The sequence below is a fragment of the Tinamus guttatus genome, unplaced genomic scaffold (assembly GCF_059628265.1).
Source record: "Tinamus guttatus ecotype Peru unplaced genomic scaffold, ASM5962826v1 Tinamus_guttatus_pri_ptg000397l, whole genome shotgun sequence".
Classification (NCBI taxonomy): Eukaryota; Metazoa; Chordata; class Aves; order Tinamiformes; family Tinamidae; genus Tinamus; species Tinamus guttatus.
This window is the reverse complement of record NW_028288931.1, coordinates 2,465,457-2,481,882: the sequence shown is the minus strand read 5'-3', so window position 1 is coordinate 2,481,882 and position 16,426 is coordinate 2,465,457. Positions and strand designations below refer to the sequence as shown.

Here is a 16,426-nt window from a genome sequence, read left to right as displayed (position 1 = left end):
CGTCCCCCCGTCCCCGCGCGCGTCCCCCCACGGACGGCGGCAAGAAGGAGCGAGGCCGAGGTGGTGGCAGCCGTTTAAGGAAGGAGCTACAGAGCCGCGAGCACCGCGGGAGCCGCACGGCCGCCGTCCCCGGCCACCCGCTGCCGACATCGGGCCTGGGCCGCTGGGGGGTTTAGGCCCAGGCCGTCACCACGCACGGGAGAGCAGGGAAACGAGCAGCTCCTTCCGCCTGCCCGCCGCTATATCAAAACACTACTGAAATACGTAAGTTTACAAATACAAGGGGAAAAACAAAAAGGTTGGCACATATTAAAAAAGCCTCAGACAACGTTTTCCACCCAGAGTTCACCTCCAGCTGTCACACGGCAGGAAAGGGGCAGGTTTTAGTTCATGGATTAATGGGGCCACAGTCACGTTTCCTCTCATCATAGAATCATAGAATGCTTAGGGTTGGAAGGGACCTCTAGAGATCATCTAGTCCAACCCCCCTGCATACGCAGGGACACCTAGAGCACGTGGCACAGGGCTGCGTCCAAGCGGGTTTGAAGATCTCCAGAGAAGGAGACTCCACAACCTCTCTGGGCAGCCTGTTCCAGTGAACATGGGATCCCCAAACTCTTTGCTCTTGAAGGAGCGGGATTTGGACCACACTTTGGGTTAATCCCTTTCCCTTGCACTCCCACAGCCCAGGAGAACTTGTGAGTGCCTCCAGGCTGTGCAAGTTGTTCAGGGCTCTGGTTTGTGGGAGCAAAATCAAGGTGTTTCCAGGGCTCCTAACAGCACGAATTCTCTGGCAGGGTGCAGCTCACAACACGGCTTGCATGTCTTAGGCCTCTTACTGAGGGGATAAAGAAAGGTGCAACAAAAATACCTCAAAAGCAGCTTTGTAAAAGCCAGAAAGGCAGCTCTGCACAAAAACTGCGCTTCCGAAGGAGCCAGGGACTGCAACGGGACGCAGCAGCTGCAGGTCGGTCCCAACAGTGCCTGGAGACGTCAACGCTTCCCGGAGCCACCCCTGAAAACTGCCAGAGCCGAGTGCGTGATCGCTGCAGGCCCCTCGGAGGGCTGGAAAAGTGCAGAGCTAATGCATAGTTATAAAGCTGATACTGAGAAACGTCCCAGGGGTAATTAATTTCACTGCAGCAATTAGTGGAGCTATACTGGGTAAGCCCAAAGGTCCGTCTAAGCTCAGCGCAGCCTCCAGCCGTGGATACAGACAGAAGAGCTGGGGCCAGGACAGGGACAGGGTAAGAGGAGACCCCTGGTTCCTTCCTGGCTGTGAATTCCAGGAATGAAAATGCCCCTTTGAAAAAAGACTTTTCTCTGTTTTGATTTGGTCCAACTAAATTGTGCTTTAGAGAGCAGGGAAAACATCTACAACCATGGCTGTTTGCAGCCATCCTGTGGAGATGCTCTGTCTCACATAGCTACGGGAAAATGCTTTAAACCTGCTTCACTTACACTCTTCCCCAAATTACCCTGTAGCCAAGCACGTGTTCCAGACAGAACTGACTGCTCAGGGTGGTCACAGATGACGGTCAACGTTGTCTGAACAACTTCTTCTTTGGAAAGTGTTTGTGGAAGCTTCTTTATAATACTGGCTTCTAAAACGGCTCAGTTCCCAACCAGCTAATGGTCTTAGGGCAAGTGTAAACCTAAACCCTTCCCAAAGGGAACTTGGTCATGGTTCGCTTGCTTAGTGTGATCTGTTTAGTGGAAACTCTCCAAATGAATGTGGATAGGAGCAACCAGGGAGCAGACTCACGGGGAGGACAAAGCTCTGGGTGGGAGCAGTGCCGGGTACGGGATGGGGTCACCACTCACCAGCCCGTCCTGTAACGTGCTGTGCTCACACTGCACTGGTGGAAATAACGAGCTTTACCCCCATCCTCACCTGGCATCTCCAAGCTGCAACACGGGGCCTGGTTCTCCATGGCTATTTTCACCATGGCAGTTCACCATCTCCCTCGGACACAAAGAACCCGGCTGAGTGAGACAGGTCTTGCACCACGACCCCCAGGACACACGTCTGGAGGGGGTTTGGAAAGAGGCTACTTCAGAGCCCAGGCCTCTAGACAGACCCCCCCCAACTTGCATGTCTACACACTAGCAGCTAGAGTCCCCACACAAGCATTTGGTGCCCCTGCGGTCAATAAATGCCATCCTGAAGAGCTGGGATCCATCCATGGAATAGTTTACAGCCATTAACCTCAGAGCTGCCCTTGGAGAGGAGGCGTGAGGACCTTGGATAACAGGAAAGGCCTTTCCACCCGTGCTGGATTCCTCACCCGCAGGGCAGAGGGACTCGCCCCGAGCGCGTGGCCGTGATGGCAGTGCCGTTCTCCGTGATCCAGCACAAAGTCGGTCCTTGAGATCGTGTGTCTGCAGGTGACACTTGGTAGAGTTGTCACAGGAATCTCACCACATACAGTTTCAACAGGAGGTGGAAAAATATGAAGGCTGGTGACACACCAAGGTACATGTACATAGTGTTTACAGATTCAAGTATTCTCACTCCTGTAAAAAAAATCGCCTGAACTCCAAAGGGCAGGTTATGTAAAAGGACACCGGTGTCACTCCAAACGGAGCCTCTTCAACAGCCCTAGATCACTGGGCACAAAGCTCCAGGCCTGGGACTGTCTGCATCGTAACAGCAATGCCTGGCAATGAAGAGGAGGAAGAACTGCTGTAATGAAAAGAGATCTCTGATGTCTTTGGCCACCTCCGTGGGCTGGCAGGTGCCATAGTTTTTAGGTTTGCAGGTATGGTTTTGCTCTTTGCAGTCCTTCTTTCAGGAACTGGAGGTAAGTTGCAGTAGAAGGGTCTTCAAAATTGCTTGAGAAACTAAAGATGCTACTTTCAACATCTTCAGGCTTCATAGAAGTAATATCCAGGAAGTAGTTGGCATTGATATGGTGAATCTGGGAAAGAAAACAGGTGGGAGAGGAGACTTTAAAGGCCACATCAATTCACCACCCACTGCTTTGGCCTCTAGCCAGGACACAGATGACAAGACTGCGATTAAATTTAAGACTCTCTAATGCTTTCCAAATGCTAGTTCAGCATCCAGGAATCAAGTTTCCACTTAACAGTTAGTCCTGCTTTTCCAAATGTACTGACCCTCTGCTCGGCATGGTTAAGAAAAAGGTGATTTGGGCAAAATTACACAATTCACAAGCTGAACAAGGGCTGGGGGAGTTAGCAGCCTACATGCATGGACTGTTTCAATGTGTGCTCCCAGTCCAGCCTGGCTGCAAAACCAACGGGTGAGCTTAAAATGTCCCCGTGCCTTCTGCTTCCCAGAGGAGATGGGCAGGGGGGACATGTGGCCAATGACCACAGCAACCTTGACAGGCTGCAACTCGCTGAGCTGAGGTCACTCACTAGCTCTGCAGTCAACAGCTTAATTTGGAGGGCAGCCACTAAAGAGACAGCAACAAGTCACTGCAAATGTTACTAGGTGGGAGCTGGCAAGTGTGGGGCACCCTCAGATTGGCCTGGCAGGAACCTGGCAGGATCCTCCCCGTCAGACAGCCCAGCCGCTGACACAGAGCGCGGTGCTGCCGCGTCAAGTGTCACGGGCTGTTGTTGTTCTTCAGATCCAAGGCTTGTTGACTTGCTAATGGCTGATCTGCAGTGACAAGCCCGGAGAGGGAAAATAAAAAAAAAAAAAAAAAAAAGAGAAACATCCTAGAACGTTGATAAGGAGAGACTTTCTCTAAAGCAGGATCATGAAGGACAGAAAGAGGGTTCATGACACGAGCTACAATTGCTTTCCAAAGGTTGCCAGCTGCAACATGGGGATGGGCTACAAGGATGATCGGGGCCTGGAACATCTGCCCTATGAGGAGAGGCTGAGGGAGCTGGGCCTGTTCAGCTGGAGAAGAGAAGGCTGAGAGGGGACCTGAGCAGTGTCTAGAAGTACCTCAAGGGAGGGAGTGCAGAGGACGGTGCTGGTCTCTTTTCACTGGTGGCCACTGACAGAACTAGAGGAAAGGGCCGGAAACTAAAGCATCGAAAGTTCCACAGGAACTTAAGGAAAAAATTCTTAACAGTGAGGGTGCCAGAGCACTGGAACAGGCTGCCCAGAGAGGTTGTGGAGTCTCCTTCTCTGGAGATCTTCAAACCCGCTTGGACGCAGTCCTGTGCCACGTGCTCTAGGTGACCCTGCGTGTGCAGGGGGTTGGACTACATGACCTCGAGAGGTCCCTTCCAAGGATTCTATGGGACAGAATGAAGAAATGTTTGAAGCTCAATTGCTTTCCCTTCCTGCTAGAGGTATTCTCTCTCTTCTGACTCTGAATAAAAGTGCATTTGATGCATATTTCCTGGTAGAGCACGTGCTACTGTCTGTCACAATACCCAAGAGCCCAGCAGTGCAAGGGACTACAGCCCCACAGAGTACCCGGGGAAGCAGGGAACAGCTCAGGAAGCTGATAAGAGCTTCAGGTCTACAGGTGCCCCTGTATTTTCTGGGCTGCTGCTGGACAGAGGAGCCAGCCTCTAGTCCTGTCCAGGCCCAGCAAGCCTGAGGGCACAGGGGCCCATAAGGACATCAGTCTGCAGGACACTGACCTCTTCTCAGGCCTTTCAACACCCTGCCTCGTGGGCATCTCTGGATGCGACTCCAGTGCCTCCTGCAAGCTGGAGCTCATTCTGTTCCATGTGTCCTACCCTCATCCTGATAAACAGCACCACACTTCCAGTAATAGAGCCTGAACCAGCTGGGTGTCTTCCAAGCACTTTGGATGACGCCATCTCCTCTCTCCGGGGAGCGACGTGTTTGGGGAAGAGGAAGAGAACGCGGGCTGAGGGGAAGAGACAAGCCCAGCTGAAGGGGTGACAAACCTACCACCGTGCCGTTGGGGAGGCAGATGATCATCTCCACGGGGAAGTTGTACTTCGCAAGGTGCAGGGCAGCCAGCTTGCTGTGGAACTCGTTCTCTTTGTTGGTCTGTAAAGAGAGCCCAAGGGAAGCAGGCTGCACACACCACTGCTAGCAGAGCACCATGCTAGTACCGTGCCTGGCTCCATTCTCACCATGTGCTTTACTGTTCCCTTTCAGTCAGGGTTTCCTGCTTGTCACAGACCCTAGCAGCAGATCGCAGTAAGATCACCCTGTCCCTGGCAGTTCTCGGGCGCATAAACACCCTGATCAGGGCTTTTCACAGCTTTTGTGACTGCCCCCAAATAACAGCATGTGCCAGAGACAGGCTTATGAGCATGGAAAGGTGCAATGAGGAGGCGCAGGGTTGTCAGTCTGTCGATGGCACAAATGGTCCTGGGCTGGGCTATCTCTCAATGAGGCATCTGGTTTAGTTTTTAATATTAGCACTATAACAGAGTGAAGGAGATCACTGTGTCCTTAGCCTGACTCCATCTGGTGTTTGTTTTCTTTTGCCATTGCCATTGCTAAGACACAGAGGGCCTGGAACTGCAATCCCCATCAGCACAGGCGTGAGCTCCCCCTTCCTACCTGCACCCTGGTGCCGGGCACCCCCTGCCTTCACCTGCGCCAAGGGCATTTGTGACACCCACCTGCAGCTCCTCCAGCTCCTTCACCAGCGACCAGCTGCTAATGAAGCTCTCGTTGAGTAGGGCGAGGATGGGCGAACTTTCCAGGACGGTCTCCCGGAGAGTTCGCCCCGAACCTGACACAGGAAAGGTGGGAGACAGTTACTTGGTGCACTTCTGAGGTCACTGTTGCCATGTTTGAAGCCACTGCTCTGCTCAGTGGCTGGCTGCCGTGGCAGCTGGCTGAGGCCTCCCCAAGCAGGTCCATCGTCTATTTTCTCACTTGTTGGCAGTTTTCCATATTTTACCATTTCCAGTGCATGCTGCTGGCAGAGAAGACTCAGAGCAGATGCCGGCTGCTTTTAAGGCAACCAAAGGCATTGCAGAACCAGCCTGCCAAGGAGGCTGCCTGGTTTAGTGCACTTAGGATCAAACCTAAGGATCCACTGGCTCCTCCGTGACTCCGAGTCCCTGGATCATGCATATCAGCCTGCCAAGGTTCTGCCATGCAGAACCAGCCTGCCAAGGAGGCTGCCTGGTTTAGTGCACTTAGGATCAAACCTAAGGATCCACTGGCTCCTCCGTGACTCCGAGTCCCTGGATCATGCATATCACTCCCCTGCCCAAGTGGGAGCAGCCCTCACCTCAGCAGGACTGGTCATCCAGGGCACCCCACAGCAGGATCGAGTGCACCAGCTTCTTTTCTGCTTTTGCTCTCTCAAAAGCTTGCGTGAAGGGAAGATAGGAAACCTGGAGGCAGAGAGAGAGTTTGAAAAACGTGCAGCAGAACAGCTCACCTCAAACACGAGTAGGATCTGCAGGGATGGACCTACTATGTCACGTTGGCAACACACAGAGCTGCAGCGTGATAGCAGTGCTCTCCCCATGGGCAACTTCATTGCTCCTCCCCTCAGGGACCCACAGATATTTACTACGAAAGCTCGCTGAAACTGCCTAAAAACTGCCTGTGAGGGACTCTGCAGAGAGCACGTTCCAGTCACTCAAAGGGAGGGAACTTTATTAACATCTTGGCAGCTCAGGGGCATTTGTAAGCTCAGGCACAAGGAGGCAGCCTTTGAAACATGTCCCTTCAGCCAAGGGAGCAGTGACAGGCAGTAGCCATCTGCTCCAGAGGCTACTGGCATGCTAAATAATTTAGGTCACTCAGTGCTATGAATCTGAGTCTCCTTGAAGGGTGTGGACATGCAGACAGAGTGTGTGTTTTCTGTTGATAAGGAAAGCTTGGTCCAAAGGCAGCAGAACATTGCAAAAGTAACGCCAAAGGAAAGTCATTTGTAAGAAGTGCAATTACTGCCTTGCTCTGAAATCAGCATCAGCAACTGCTGATAAGAGGAAAGAAGGATGAGCCTACATTTACAGAATGAGCTGGGAATGACGTGACATCTGGGCTGTGCTCCTGCTACTGTGCAGCCCCAAACGGCCTTTCCGGGAGGCTGTTCCCTCTCCTGGGAAACTGGAGCCCCCATCATGTCACACATGCAGCACCTGCATGGTGCCCCTGAGCAGGGAAATCCTCCTGCTACTCCAAGTGCTGTTAAATTATGGCCTCTGATCCCTGCTGGCCCTTGAGGTGATTGAACATCTCAGTGAAAATGCCAACATCTCAGTGAAACGTGTTCTGCTCAAACAGATGTATAATAGAAGAAAGAGCACAGCCCCATCCTCACCTTCTTAAATGGATACATGGCCAATTCCAGCTTCTGGGCTGCCTCTTCCCAGGGGATTTCCTGCTGCCAGGTTATCTCTTCGAACACAAACTGAATGGGCTCCCCTGAGGGATCCCTGCTATCAATCACGTTCCCATTCTCGTCATGGATCACCGAGGGGATGGAAGGCCCTGTCGATTCCAGCTCCATCTGCAGAAGAACAGGCTCAGAGTTAGATATTATTGATATATCACTCCTGGCTTGCCAGGACTGCAGGACAAGATAAGGATGCAAAGTAGGACTTCTAATGAAGACACACAGATCATTAACTTGATTTCTGTTCCTGGAGCTGCACTTCACCATTTTGAATTATGTTTTATTGAGGAATACCAGAAACACAACTTTATATCTTCCAGTTATAGTACATCTTGCTAGACTGAGATTGCACGAGAGACTTGTTCACTACATGCTGCTACCCTGCCAGTGGAAAGTTTTTGACTATGGGACAACAGATCCTTAAAACTGTCGGGATGTGGCAGGGTTATCTGGAAGCTCTTGCTCATCCTGCCAGCACAGCCCTCAGACAGTCCTCTAGCCACAAGAGGGTGCAGCAGGGACAGCTGTTTAGGGACTTCCCTGTACCTCAGTGTTCCTGTACATTGAAATTATTTTGTCTGTCTGTTCTCAGAACTTCTGACAAGCAAAAAGAAATATGGACCTAGTTTAGAAGAAGCCCTAACCTCAGGCATTCAAGATCATGACTTAAATTTCCTGTCCCCTGAGCTGGGGTTACCACGAAATAAAGGAAAAACTTCATGCATTTCTAAATCCAGATACGCTGTTTTTCTAAAACCCCTCTGGGCTCAGAGCCTGGGTTCAGCCCCAAACTCCCAGCTCAGATTTTTTTTTTTTTTTTTGTATAAGGGAAACTCCCATGACTCTGCACGTCCATGACTCCAGGAGCCTGGAATTCAACCCACACTACAAACAAGAGAAAAAATAGAGACCCACAAGAGCTGGCAATAGTGAGCCACATGGCTGCAAAATACACACACACAGATGTGAAATATTATACTGTAGCATTCAAGAGAACGCTCTTAAGAGCAGAGATAGCTGAAGTTACGCAGCTCAGGAGCAAGGGGAGGTAAATCCCTGCGAAGATGCTGTGCTCATGTGGAGCACAGCGAGTGGGTACAGACCTGAGGCAGGTAACCTATATCCACCTCCATGTTGCTGCTTTCACTCGCCCCGTACAGCCACTCCATGTCGACATTCAGGGACCTGAAAGGAGAACCCAAAACACTCAGGGTCAGCCAAGGCTAAAGCTGCGCATGGGAAAGCACAGCCTGGGAGAAGATCCAATGCTCCTCTCGCAGGGTGAGCCCAGGAGCCCAACAGCCCCGTGCTGGGAGAGCAGAGAGCCCTGCACAACCCTGGATGTGTCTGCACCAGGGCCCAGGCACCTACCCAGCCCTCTGGGCACACGTGTTCCACCTCTGAGTACTCAAAGTACAGAAGAGAGGGGTGTATTTGTTCCTCTTTCCTCCCAACCCTCACTTGCACATTCTGATCCTGTTGAACTTTATAAGTGTTTTTTTTGGTTTGTTTGTTTGTTTTTTGGGTTTTTTTGGAAGTAAAATGCCCTTGCAAGAAGTTGGCAGAGCCACAAGGGTCTGCTTGCTGTAACAAATGTGCTGACAGAACCATACGGACTGAGTCGCCAGGGTAATGTTATTACAGAATTTTCACTCCAGCCATCATGGGCAAAGAGATTTGAAGCTTCTCTCCCCTGAAGCTCTTCCAGCTGCCTGTCAAAAAGCAGTAACGAGCCAGTGTGAAACTGCACACAGAAAACAGCAAGTGAACACATATTTTGAAACAAGAGCATCGGCCTTTACCAAATTCCAGTGCTTCAATCCAGGCTCTCCCTCTCCATGCCCTGCCTGTCCCTGCCCATGCTCCAACTACAGGTGAAAGTTACTGGAAAATGAATCAGGTCCTGAAATGGGCCAGGGAACTGGTAAAGATGCTTTGCCAGTTTTACAGAGAACTGCAGAGCTCATTTCATCCAGACTTTTAAGAGATTTCAGGTTTTTTTTTTTTTTTTTTTTGCTGCACAGCTTCAGCTTGTCCAGCACAGACACCCAAGGAGTCTCCTGGTGTTTGCAACAGGAATGCCTGTCTACAGCAACACCCAGATAACTTAAATCCCTCTGTTCCCACACATCTGCCCATGGGGCTGCAGGTGCCTTCCTCACTGGAGCAGTTTGACCCAGGACAGTTTGGACACACAGGGTTGAAGCACGTGCCAACTGCAGCCAGGTGGTGTAAGGACATCGACCCCAATCACAACTCCAAGTCCTTGTCCCCGTATCCCTGCCCTTGTCATTCCCTGCCAGATGCTCCCTAGACCCGTTGATAGCAACACACAGAGCTGTTCCTGAAAACCTCCATCAGAACCAGTTTGGGGCACTGTTATATCCACAGAATGGAGGCAGAGAGGAACGTGTGGGGAAAACAGACAAGCAAAGGGCAGAATTAGCCTGCCCAAAGCTCAGACCACAGATCTGCAGTCTCCACGTGCTCCAGAAAACCCATGTCCTACAAGGGACATCGGGCTGTTACTGCACTCGGATCTGCACAGGGAAAAGGCCCACCAGCCTCCTCCCAGGTACAGCCCCCACTGCTGCACAGGGCAGGATCCCAGAGCTCCTGGGTTTCCCTGCCTGTAGCAATCCTCAAGTCCCCACTCAACGCACATGGAGAGAAAGGAAAAGCTCTACCTGTTATTAGGGACAAAGAGCTTAAACTCCCGGACATGGGAAGAATCCTTGGAGAGGATGATGTAACCTGTGAACTGCCCTGGGGAAAACCAGAAGGGGAAATCTGGTGGCTCATTCAGCTGGAACTCAGCGTGGATCCTGAAATGAGAAGGGAGATATCAGAACAGATCTTGTGCTGCAGATGGCAGCTGGGAGAAGTGACTTCCAGGCCCCAGAAATCATGAAGCTAAACTGGGACAGAGAGGTTCAGTTCAGAAGCTTCTCATGACGCACACGAAAGAGGGCAAAGGGCTGGGGCAGATGCCCCGGGTCAGGAGATGCTCTAGTGCTAACAGGTTCTGGACTCGAGCAACAAGGGGCTGCCCAGGAAGGCCGGGTTACAGTGGCTGTTACTGCTTGAAGCAGAACAGACTACAACTCCTCAGTCTCTCTTCCAGCCTGATCCAGCAACAAGAAGGTGTGTAACATTCCCGGTAAAAGAAGAGAACCCAGAATTTTTGCCTTGAAGCAAATGCCCCATCCCTGGATTAAAAAGAAGCAAACAAACAAAAAAAACACAGAAAGCTAACAAATTCCTTGCTAATCAGATTCTTCCCGTTCAGCCAGGGCCATTTCTCAACCAAGGGGTATTAAGGAAGGCCATCGCCCTGGATGTGGACAGCAGTCCCTGTGTCCCCACAGGTGCGGGGACACAGGGAGCACGAGTGCCCTCTTCGGGCCTCAGCCAAGCATCACAGCTGGACTGGAGCTGCTCAAAACCACCCAACTGCTTCATCTCCCCTGGGCAGGAGGCAGGTGGCCTTGCTTGGGAACACACCTGCACATGCAGCCACACGTGCGCTCTGCCACGCGCTCACAGCGGCCTTCTCCACCGCTCAGAGATGCAGAGCAAGCTCTGAAGTGTCCCCCGGCCCCGCGAGGCCACGTTGGAGCCCTCACCTGAACGCGATGGTGTAGTAGGAGGAGCTGCTGGCTTGGATGCAGGCCACGGCTCCCTGCGGAGCAAAGCGGGTTTTCACGAAGGGGCGCGGGTGGAACATGCTCAGGAGCTTGTGGATTAAGACCTAGGGAGAGAATTGTAAGAGAGCAAAAGTGAGAACAATCCCTCTAGCAGCCCGCTGCAGCTCCAAAACACTCCCCACCACGTCAGGAAGGTCAGATAATGGCTCCGACATAAAAACTGGCTTGGGAACTTCCTTAATTGAGAAACAAGGGCATAAAGCAAGAGGCTGCTTTTTAAAACAAATCTATTCCCATGGTTTGAAAGTTTTCATCATCCCAGTCGGGTGGATGTCTGAGCACTGTAAGCTGATCCGTGAGGCTGTATCCATCAATACTACTTAAGACTTTCTAAGAGGGCCTATGCAATCAATAAACACAAGGCTCAGAGGTTTATCAGCCCTGCGATTGCTAACACCTGCCCCGGGTTTACAAACTCGTTTTGCTCCTCAGCAGATGCCCTGCCTGGAGGGCAGCAGCCAGCAACAGCTCCCCCAGCTGCAGCTGCTTCATCCAAGGGCCTTCTCAATAATCCTCTCCCCTCCCTTGTCTTGGAGGAACTTGCCTAAAGCACCCAAACACTTCAAGATGAAGCAGACCACAGCCCAGGCTGGTCAGGACAGGCACCTACTGCTTCTTGCTTGCAGTTTTACCTCTGATTTAGGCCGTGGTGTTCCTGCCTATATGTTGATGCATTTTTTGCTGCCTGAGAAAGCCCAGGAAGACAAAATATGACAGCCTGGGTGCTCCAGGAATTCCCTCCGCTCCTCCAGGCTACAGAGCGTTTTGTACTGAAGCAAGTCCCACTAACATAGGATCAAGAACTACAGTTACAGTGTCCACTTGCTTCCTCAACAGTCCTAATCCCCAGGAGGTCCATGGACTGACGTACCACAACACCGCTTTCCTACAGACACAAGTGTGAGCTCAGGCACCACAAAAGAACATTTGCACAAATCACCTTTTGGGTAGGCAGAAAGAACAGTTCCTATCTCACCTCTTTGCCCTTGGGAGGCGGAGGGTAAAATCGGTTGTTGGAAAGATACCCAGTGAAGATGTTTAATTCACTCGGAATTATCCACCACGGATCCCCAAGATCCAGTTTATTCTTTGGGGGAAGAAAGGCTTTGAACTGCCTGGCAAACATCATGCTCCTGGGGGCTGCTGGGGTGGTCCAATTCCTCAGCCCAGACAGGGCCACATGAGAAATCTGTGAACAAAACAGAGCAGCAGAGCCAGTGACGGGAGCTGTTCCCCTTGTGCTCGCAGTGAACAAGCAGCTGTGGGGGTTTGTGACAAATACCGTGGCCCAGATGACAAATACTGTGGCCCCAGGCCCTTAGGAGACTGCAGGCCTGGCACCCTGGTGAAGGGTGAAGTTGCCAACCCAGAGGACACCTGCATTTCTGGTCGTGTGTGCAGGACGTGCACGATACCTACCCCTAAGAAACCGTCTTTGCTCTTGGTCATCGTTTCCATGACCAACGGTTGGAATTTAGCCACGACGGACAACGTCTCCCCGCTCGAATCCGGCGTCTCCTCCTCTTCAAATTCTGCGATGGGAGCAATCCCTAGACAAAAGGGCAGGAATTTAAGCAGCTGTTTCCCCTCCTTCTCCCTTTAAACAAAGATGAAGTGATTATACGTTTATCCTGGTAAATCCTGCAGCACTTGTAGCTTCCCAGCTGTCATTATGCTGTACGTAACGGCAAAATTCAGACTCACCCCTGGGATTAAAGAGGACCCCTCCTTTTAGCAAACAACATTCCAAAGCCGCCGGCACCGTCCGGCAGTCGGATTTCACCCGGGGGAACAGACACACACACTCCAGCCAATTCAATACAGCATAAGCAAATAACTCTCAGTTTTGTGTTGTACTGTGAGCTCTCCTGCACGTTATCACCACTGCATTTCTGCTTGGCACCATCAAGAGACATTTGCTACACACTGATAGAGTCTCCAAACACGATTGCTTGTAACAGCTTGGAGAGACATTGCTACAGCCAGAGGAGGGCACGGATGAAGCACCGTGACTCACTAACAGTTTGGGCTGAGCCAGGCCTGAGCAGTATTTGTTGCACTCGCCCATCCCAAATCCCCTCTAAGCCCTAGACAAAGTAACTGGAGAGCTTTACTAGTCCAACAGCGAGATTGTTGGTCTAATAAAAACCGCACTTTGTGAAAGTGGCGTGTGGTGCTTACGCTGTTCCAAAACCATGGAAAGCTCAGCAGACTCATCAAGTAAAGCAGAACATTGCCCAGAAGATAAAAGTAACGTGGCTAAAAACTTCTGGGCACCTGCAAAGCTTGCTCGGTGTGGGGAGCTCTGCAAGGCAGAGAGAGACCTACCTGTCAGCTTCTCAGCTATTGGCTTGAACTCCTCCGGACTGAGGTGCAGATCGTTGTTGGTGTCCAGAGAAGAAAAGAGAAATAGCCCCTCGCTTCCCAGGGACTTCAGCGCCAGCTCCTGCTTCGGGAAGAGGAGGTAAATGAGATTTCTGTCCAGCCTCTCACAAATTCATTCAGGGCCCTCTTGGAGTTAATCTGCATTCTTACAGCATGCAAACACAGCCATCAAATTGAAAGATTAACGCCCCTTGGCAAGGTTTTATGCTATTTACAATAGGGATCGGTGTCCAGGAACTGCTGGCATGAGCGTATTAAAACTACATCTGGCTGAGCAATTCAAACTGAATCATTTGCTCCAAGTCATCCTCAAAGTCTGTTGCCAGGAAATTTTCCAACTCTTCCTCAGCCTGCAGGTATTCAGAGCACCTGGAGCTCCTGACTGCTGGAATTTAACTAATGTGCAGTGAAATGAAGTTGGCCCAATATACGGCTATTCGACCACACATACAGGTGAACCGGGCCCTTGTAGCTCTGTATAAAACAACTCAGCTTAAACCTTCATCGTTTCGGCTTTGGCTCCGCAGGGAGAGCTGCCGCCTCCCTCGCCATCCATCCGGGAGCCGCAGATCCCATCGCCTTCCCCAAAACTTACACAGCACTTGCATGGCCTGGGCAAGACCCCGGCCGCTCTGTGCCTCAGGTTCTCCCTCTGCACATGTGGCAGGAGAGTCTGCCAAGCCCTAGTGGAAAACACCACCGAAAGGCAACGTCTCGCTTGGAGCAGCCTCGGAAAAATCCTGGATTCTTCCGCAGAAAAAAGGGGAGCAAGGGACAACCTGCATGCAGAACAGGAGCGACACGGTGGTGTGAGAAGAGAGAAGCACAACGAGCAAGTCAGACCAGCCACATCTCTCCCTACCAGCCTGCAGCAGCTCCCCTGGGAGCCATCATTTGGGACAGCTTCCTCTGCCACCCCAGTAAAAGCCTAGAGCTGCAAGGATAAATCCTCTGCATTCTGCTCTTTAGCTGTGTTTATTCTCCGTTGCCTGCAGCACCGTTACCATCCCCAGGGCTCCTGAACTAGTTTATTTTCCATCTGTTGCCTGCCAGCCTGAAGCAGCACTAATGCAGCCTGGAAGGCTTTGCCGCTGTCAACTGCACTTCAGAGGCTTCCAGGGCAGTTTCAGGGTTGTGACAGACAGAAACAAAGACCCTGGAATACAAACCAGGGCGCTGGGCTCCGGCACGGCTGGAGAAAGGCGAAGGCACAGAGAGGAGCGAGCAGAAACTGTGTTTGCAAAAAAATAATAATAAAAAAGGGAAGAAGAAGATAGTGCAGAGTCTACCTACACACAGGAGCCAGGCAGGGAATGACGAAGTTTGCACTCAGAGTGCCGGCTGCTTTGGCATTAGGACAAAGCCACGAGCACTTACTGAACGAGGCTGGAGCAGAAAGGGAAGCAGTGAGCCCCGACACAACGAGTTAAACCTCGGACTGCACCCGGAGCAGCGGAACGCCAAGAGCCAGGGGCTCCCGCGGAGCAGGCGCCTGCCCTGGAGCACCCGCCCGAGGAAGATGCCAAAGATGATGCTCGAAAGGGAAGAAAGATGTCAGGCCTTGGCCTTTTGCTTCTCGCTAGCGTTTATGTTGCAGAAAGCTCTCCAGAGCCCGTCTCTCTCCCTTGTCCCTTTCTTTCTGACCTTCAGCTGTAAGAAATCAAGTTTCCCTGGCCATGCTGGCAGAGTGAGGCTGCAGCAGTCTCAGGCTTCCTGAGGAGGAGGAGGGTTGTGGCTTCTTCTTCTCCCACCTGCTTGTGGGTTGCTTGGCTAAACAAACATTTCCATACAAAGAGAGGAGACATATGGGGTCAGCAAGCTGAAGGAAATACAAAAACCTGGGGCTGTTCACATTTCATTCTCCTCTGCATTGCTGCCCAACCACATTCACCTGCCTGTGCTCTGCAAACCCACACGCACAACACCAAAATACCCAAAACACCCCAAACAACCGGTGGTTTGTGCTCTTGGACAGCCCGTGAAGGACTGTTCCATCTCCAACTGAGGAATTCTCCTAATAAAGAACTTTTGTCATCTTCCCCTTTTTGCACTGTAAAAAGGGAGAAAGAAAAGATGCATCCTTTAACAATATTTGGCTTTTTACTGTTGAAATGCCAAGAGGGAGAAGCCTGCTCTTCCCTGTGAGCCTTTGTGGACGCTCAGGGCTGCGCTCCGATGGAGCCGGGGGAGCATTGTCCATAATAGAGACCCTTTCTCCAAAGCACGTGGCAGCTATTTGACATGTACAGACTGCAATCAAAAACAATATCAATTAGTCTAATACATATTTAAAAAATAAAAGAAAATTAAAAATGCTTTCCTTTTGTTCTACTCCCACTTCCTATCCTTTTGCTGCTCCTTCAGTCAGAGTCTCCCAGGGCGGAGAACTGCGTTTCTAACATAAAAATAATAAATAAATATCAGACAAAGTTTCAGGTTCTTTTTAAAGGGAATAATGCAGCAAGAAGGGGTGTTTTTGCTCGCCACGTTCTCGAGGGGGGTGAGAAGTTGCCGTGCGTGGATCAGGGGCTGCCGGCCTTGATGCCCGGGCAGCTCAGCCCTGCGGGGCCGCCTCGAGCCCGGGGCTGGCACTGATCCCGCGGGTCACTGTGGTCTCCTCTGCCCCACGGCTGCCACCTCGAGCCCGGCGGTCACCTCAGTCCCTTCTAACACAGTCGGGCAGCTCCGCGGTGGCCACCACAGCCCGGCTGCGGGCCCGGGGCCACCTCACGTTCAGCGGCCACCGCAGCGTGCTGGCCACAAAGCCACAGTCACTTCGACCCCGCCGGGCACCTCAGGTGGCCACCACCCCAACCCCGCGGGTAGCCACCCCCGCCCCGGCCCGGTGGCCACCCCAGGCCCCGAAGCAGCCGCGGGTCGCGGCGGGGCCGCCTCAGCGCGGCGACGGCGCCCGCCATTTCGGCGCGGCCTCCCCCTTCCCGCCGCTACCTGCTGCCGCGCGGCCTCGGCGTCCCGGTAGTACTTGACGGCGGCGAGCGCGGCGATGGCGGCCAGCGCCAGCGCCAGGCGCGGAGGGGCCGCGCCGGGCCCCGCCAT

The 16,426-nt window shown here is 52.1% G+C and overlaps 1 protein-coding gene across 2 annotated transcripts; it reads right to left on the bottom strand.

Annotated features, from left to right (window-relative positions):
• Window positions 1-2,365: 2,365 nt before the first annotated feature.
• SELENON (selenoprotein N) lies at window positions 2,366-16,426 on the bottom strand. Of its 2 annotated transcripts, none has more exons than XM_088531135.1 (12): window positions 16,319-16,426; window positions 13,313-13,433; window positions 12,404-12,534; window positions 11,961-12,173; window positions 10,904-11,028; window positions 9,965-10,102; window positions 8,381-8,462; window positions 7,203-7,391; window positions 6,159-6,264; window positions 5,539-5,651; window positions 4,853-4,954; window positions 2,366-2,921 (listed from the first exon to the last, which is right to left on the bottom strand). In XM_088531135.1, exons 1-12 carry the CDS (start codon window positions 16,424-16,426, stop codon window positions 2,751-2,753), a joined length of 1,599 nt encoding a protein of 532 aa, XP_088387261.1. In that variant the 3' UTR covers window positions 2,366-2,750. The 2 variants fall into 2 exon arrangements, with proteins under 2 accessions (XP_088387261.1, XP_088387262.1); XM_088531136.1 differs by having other exon boundaries at window positions 13,313-13,430.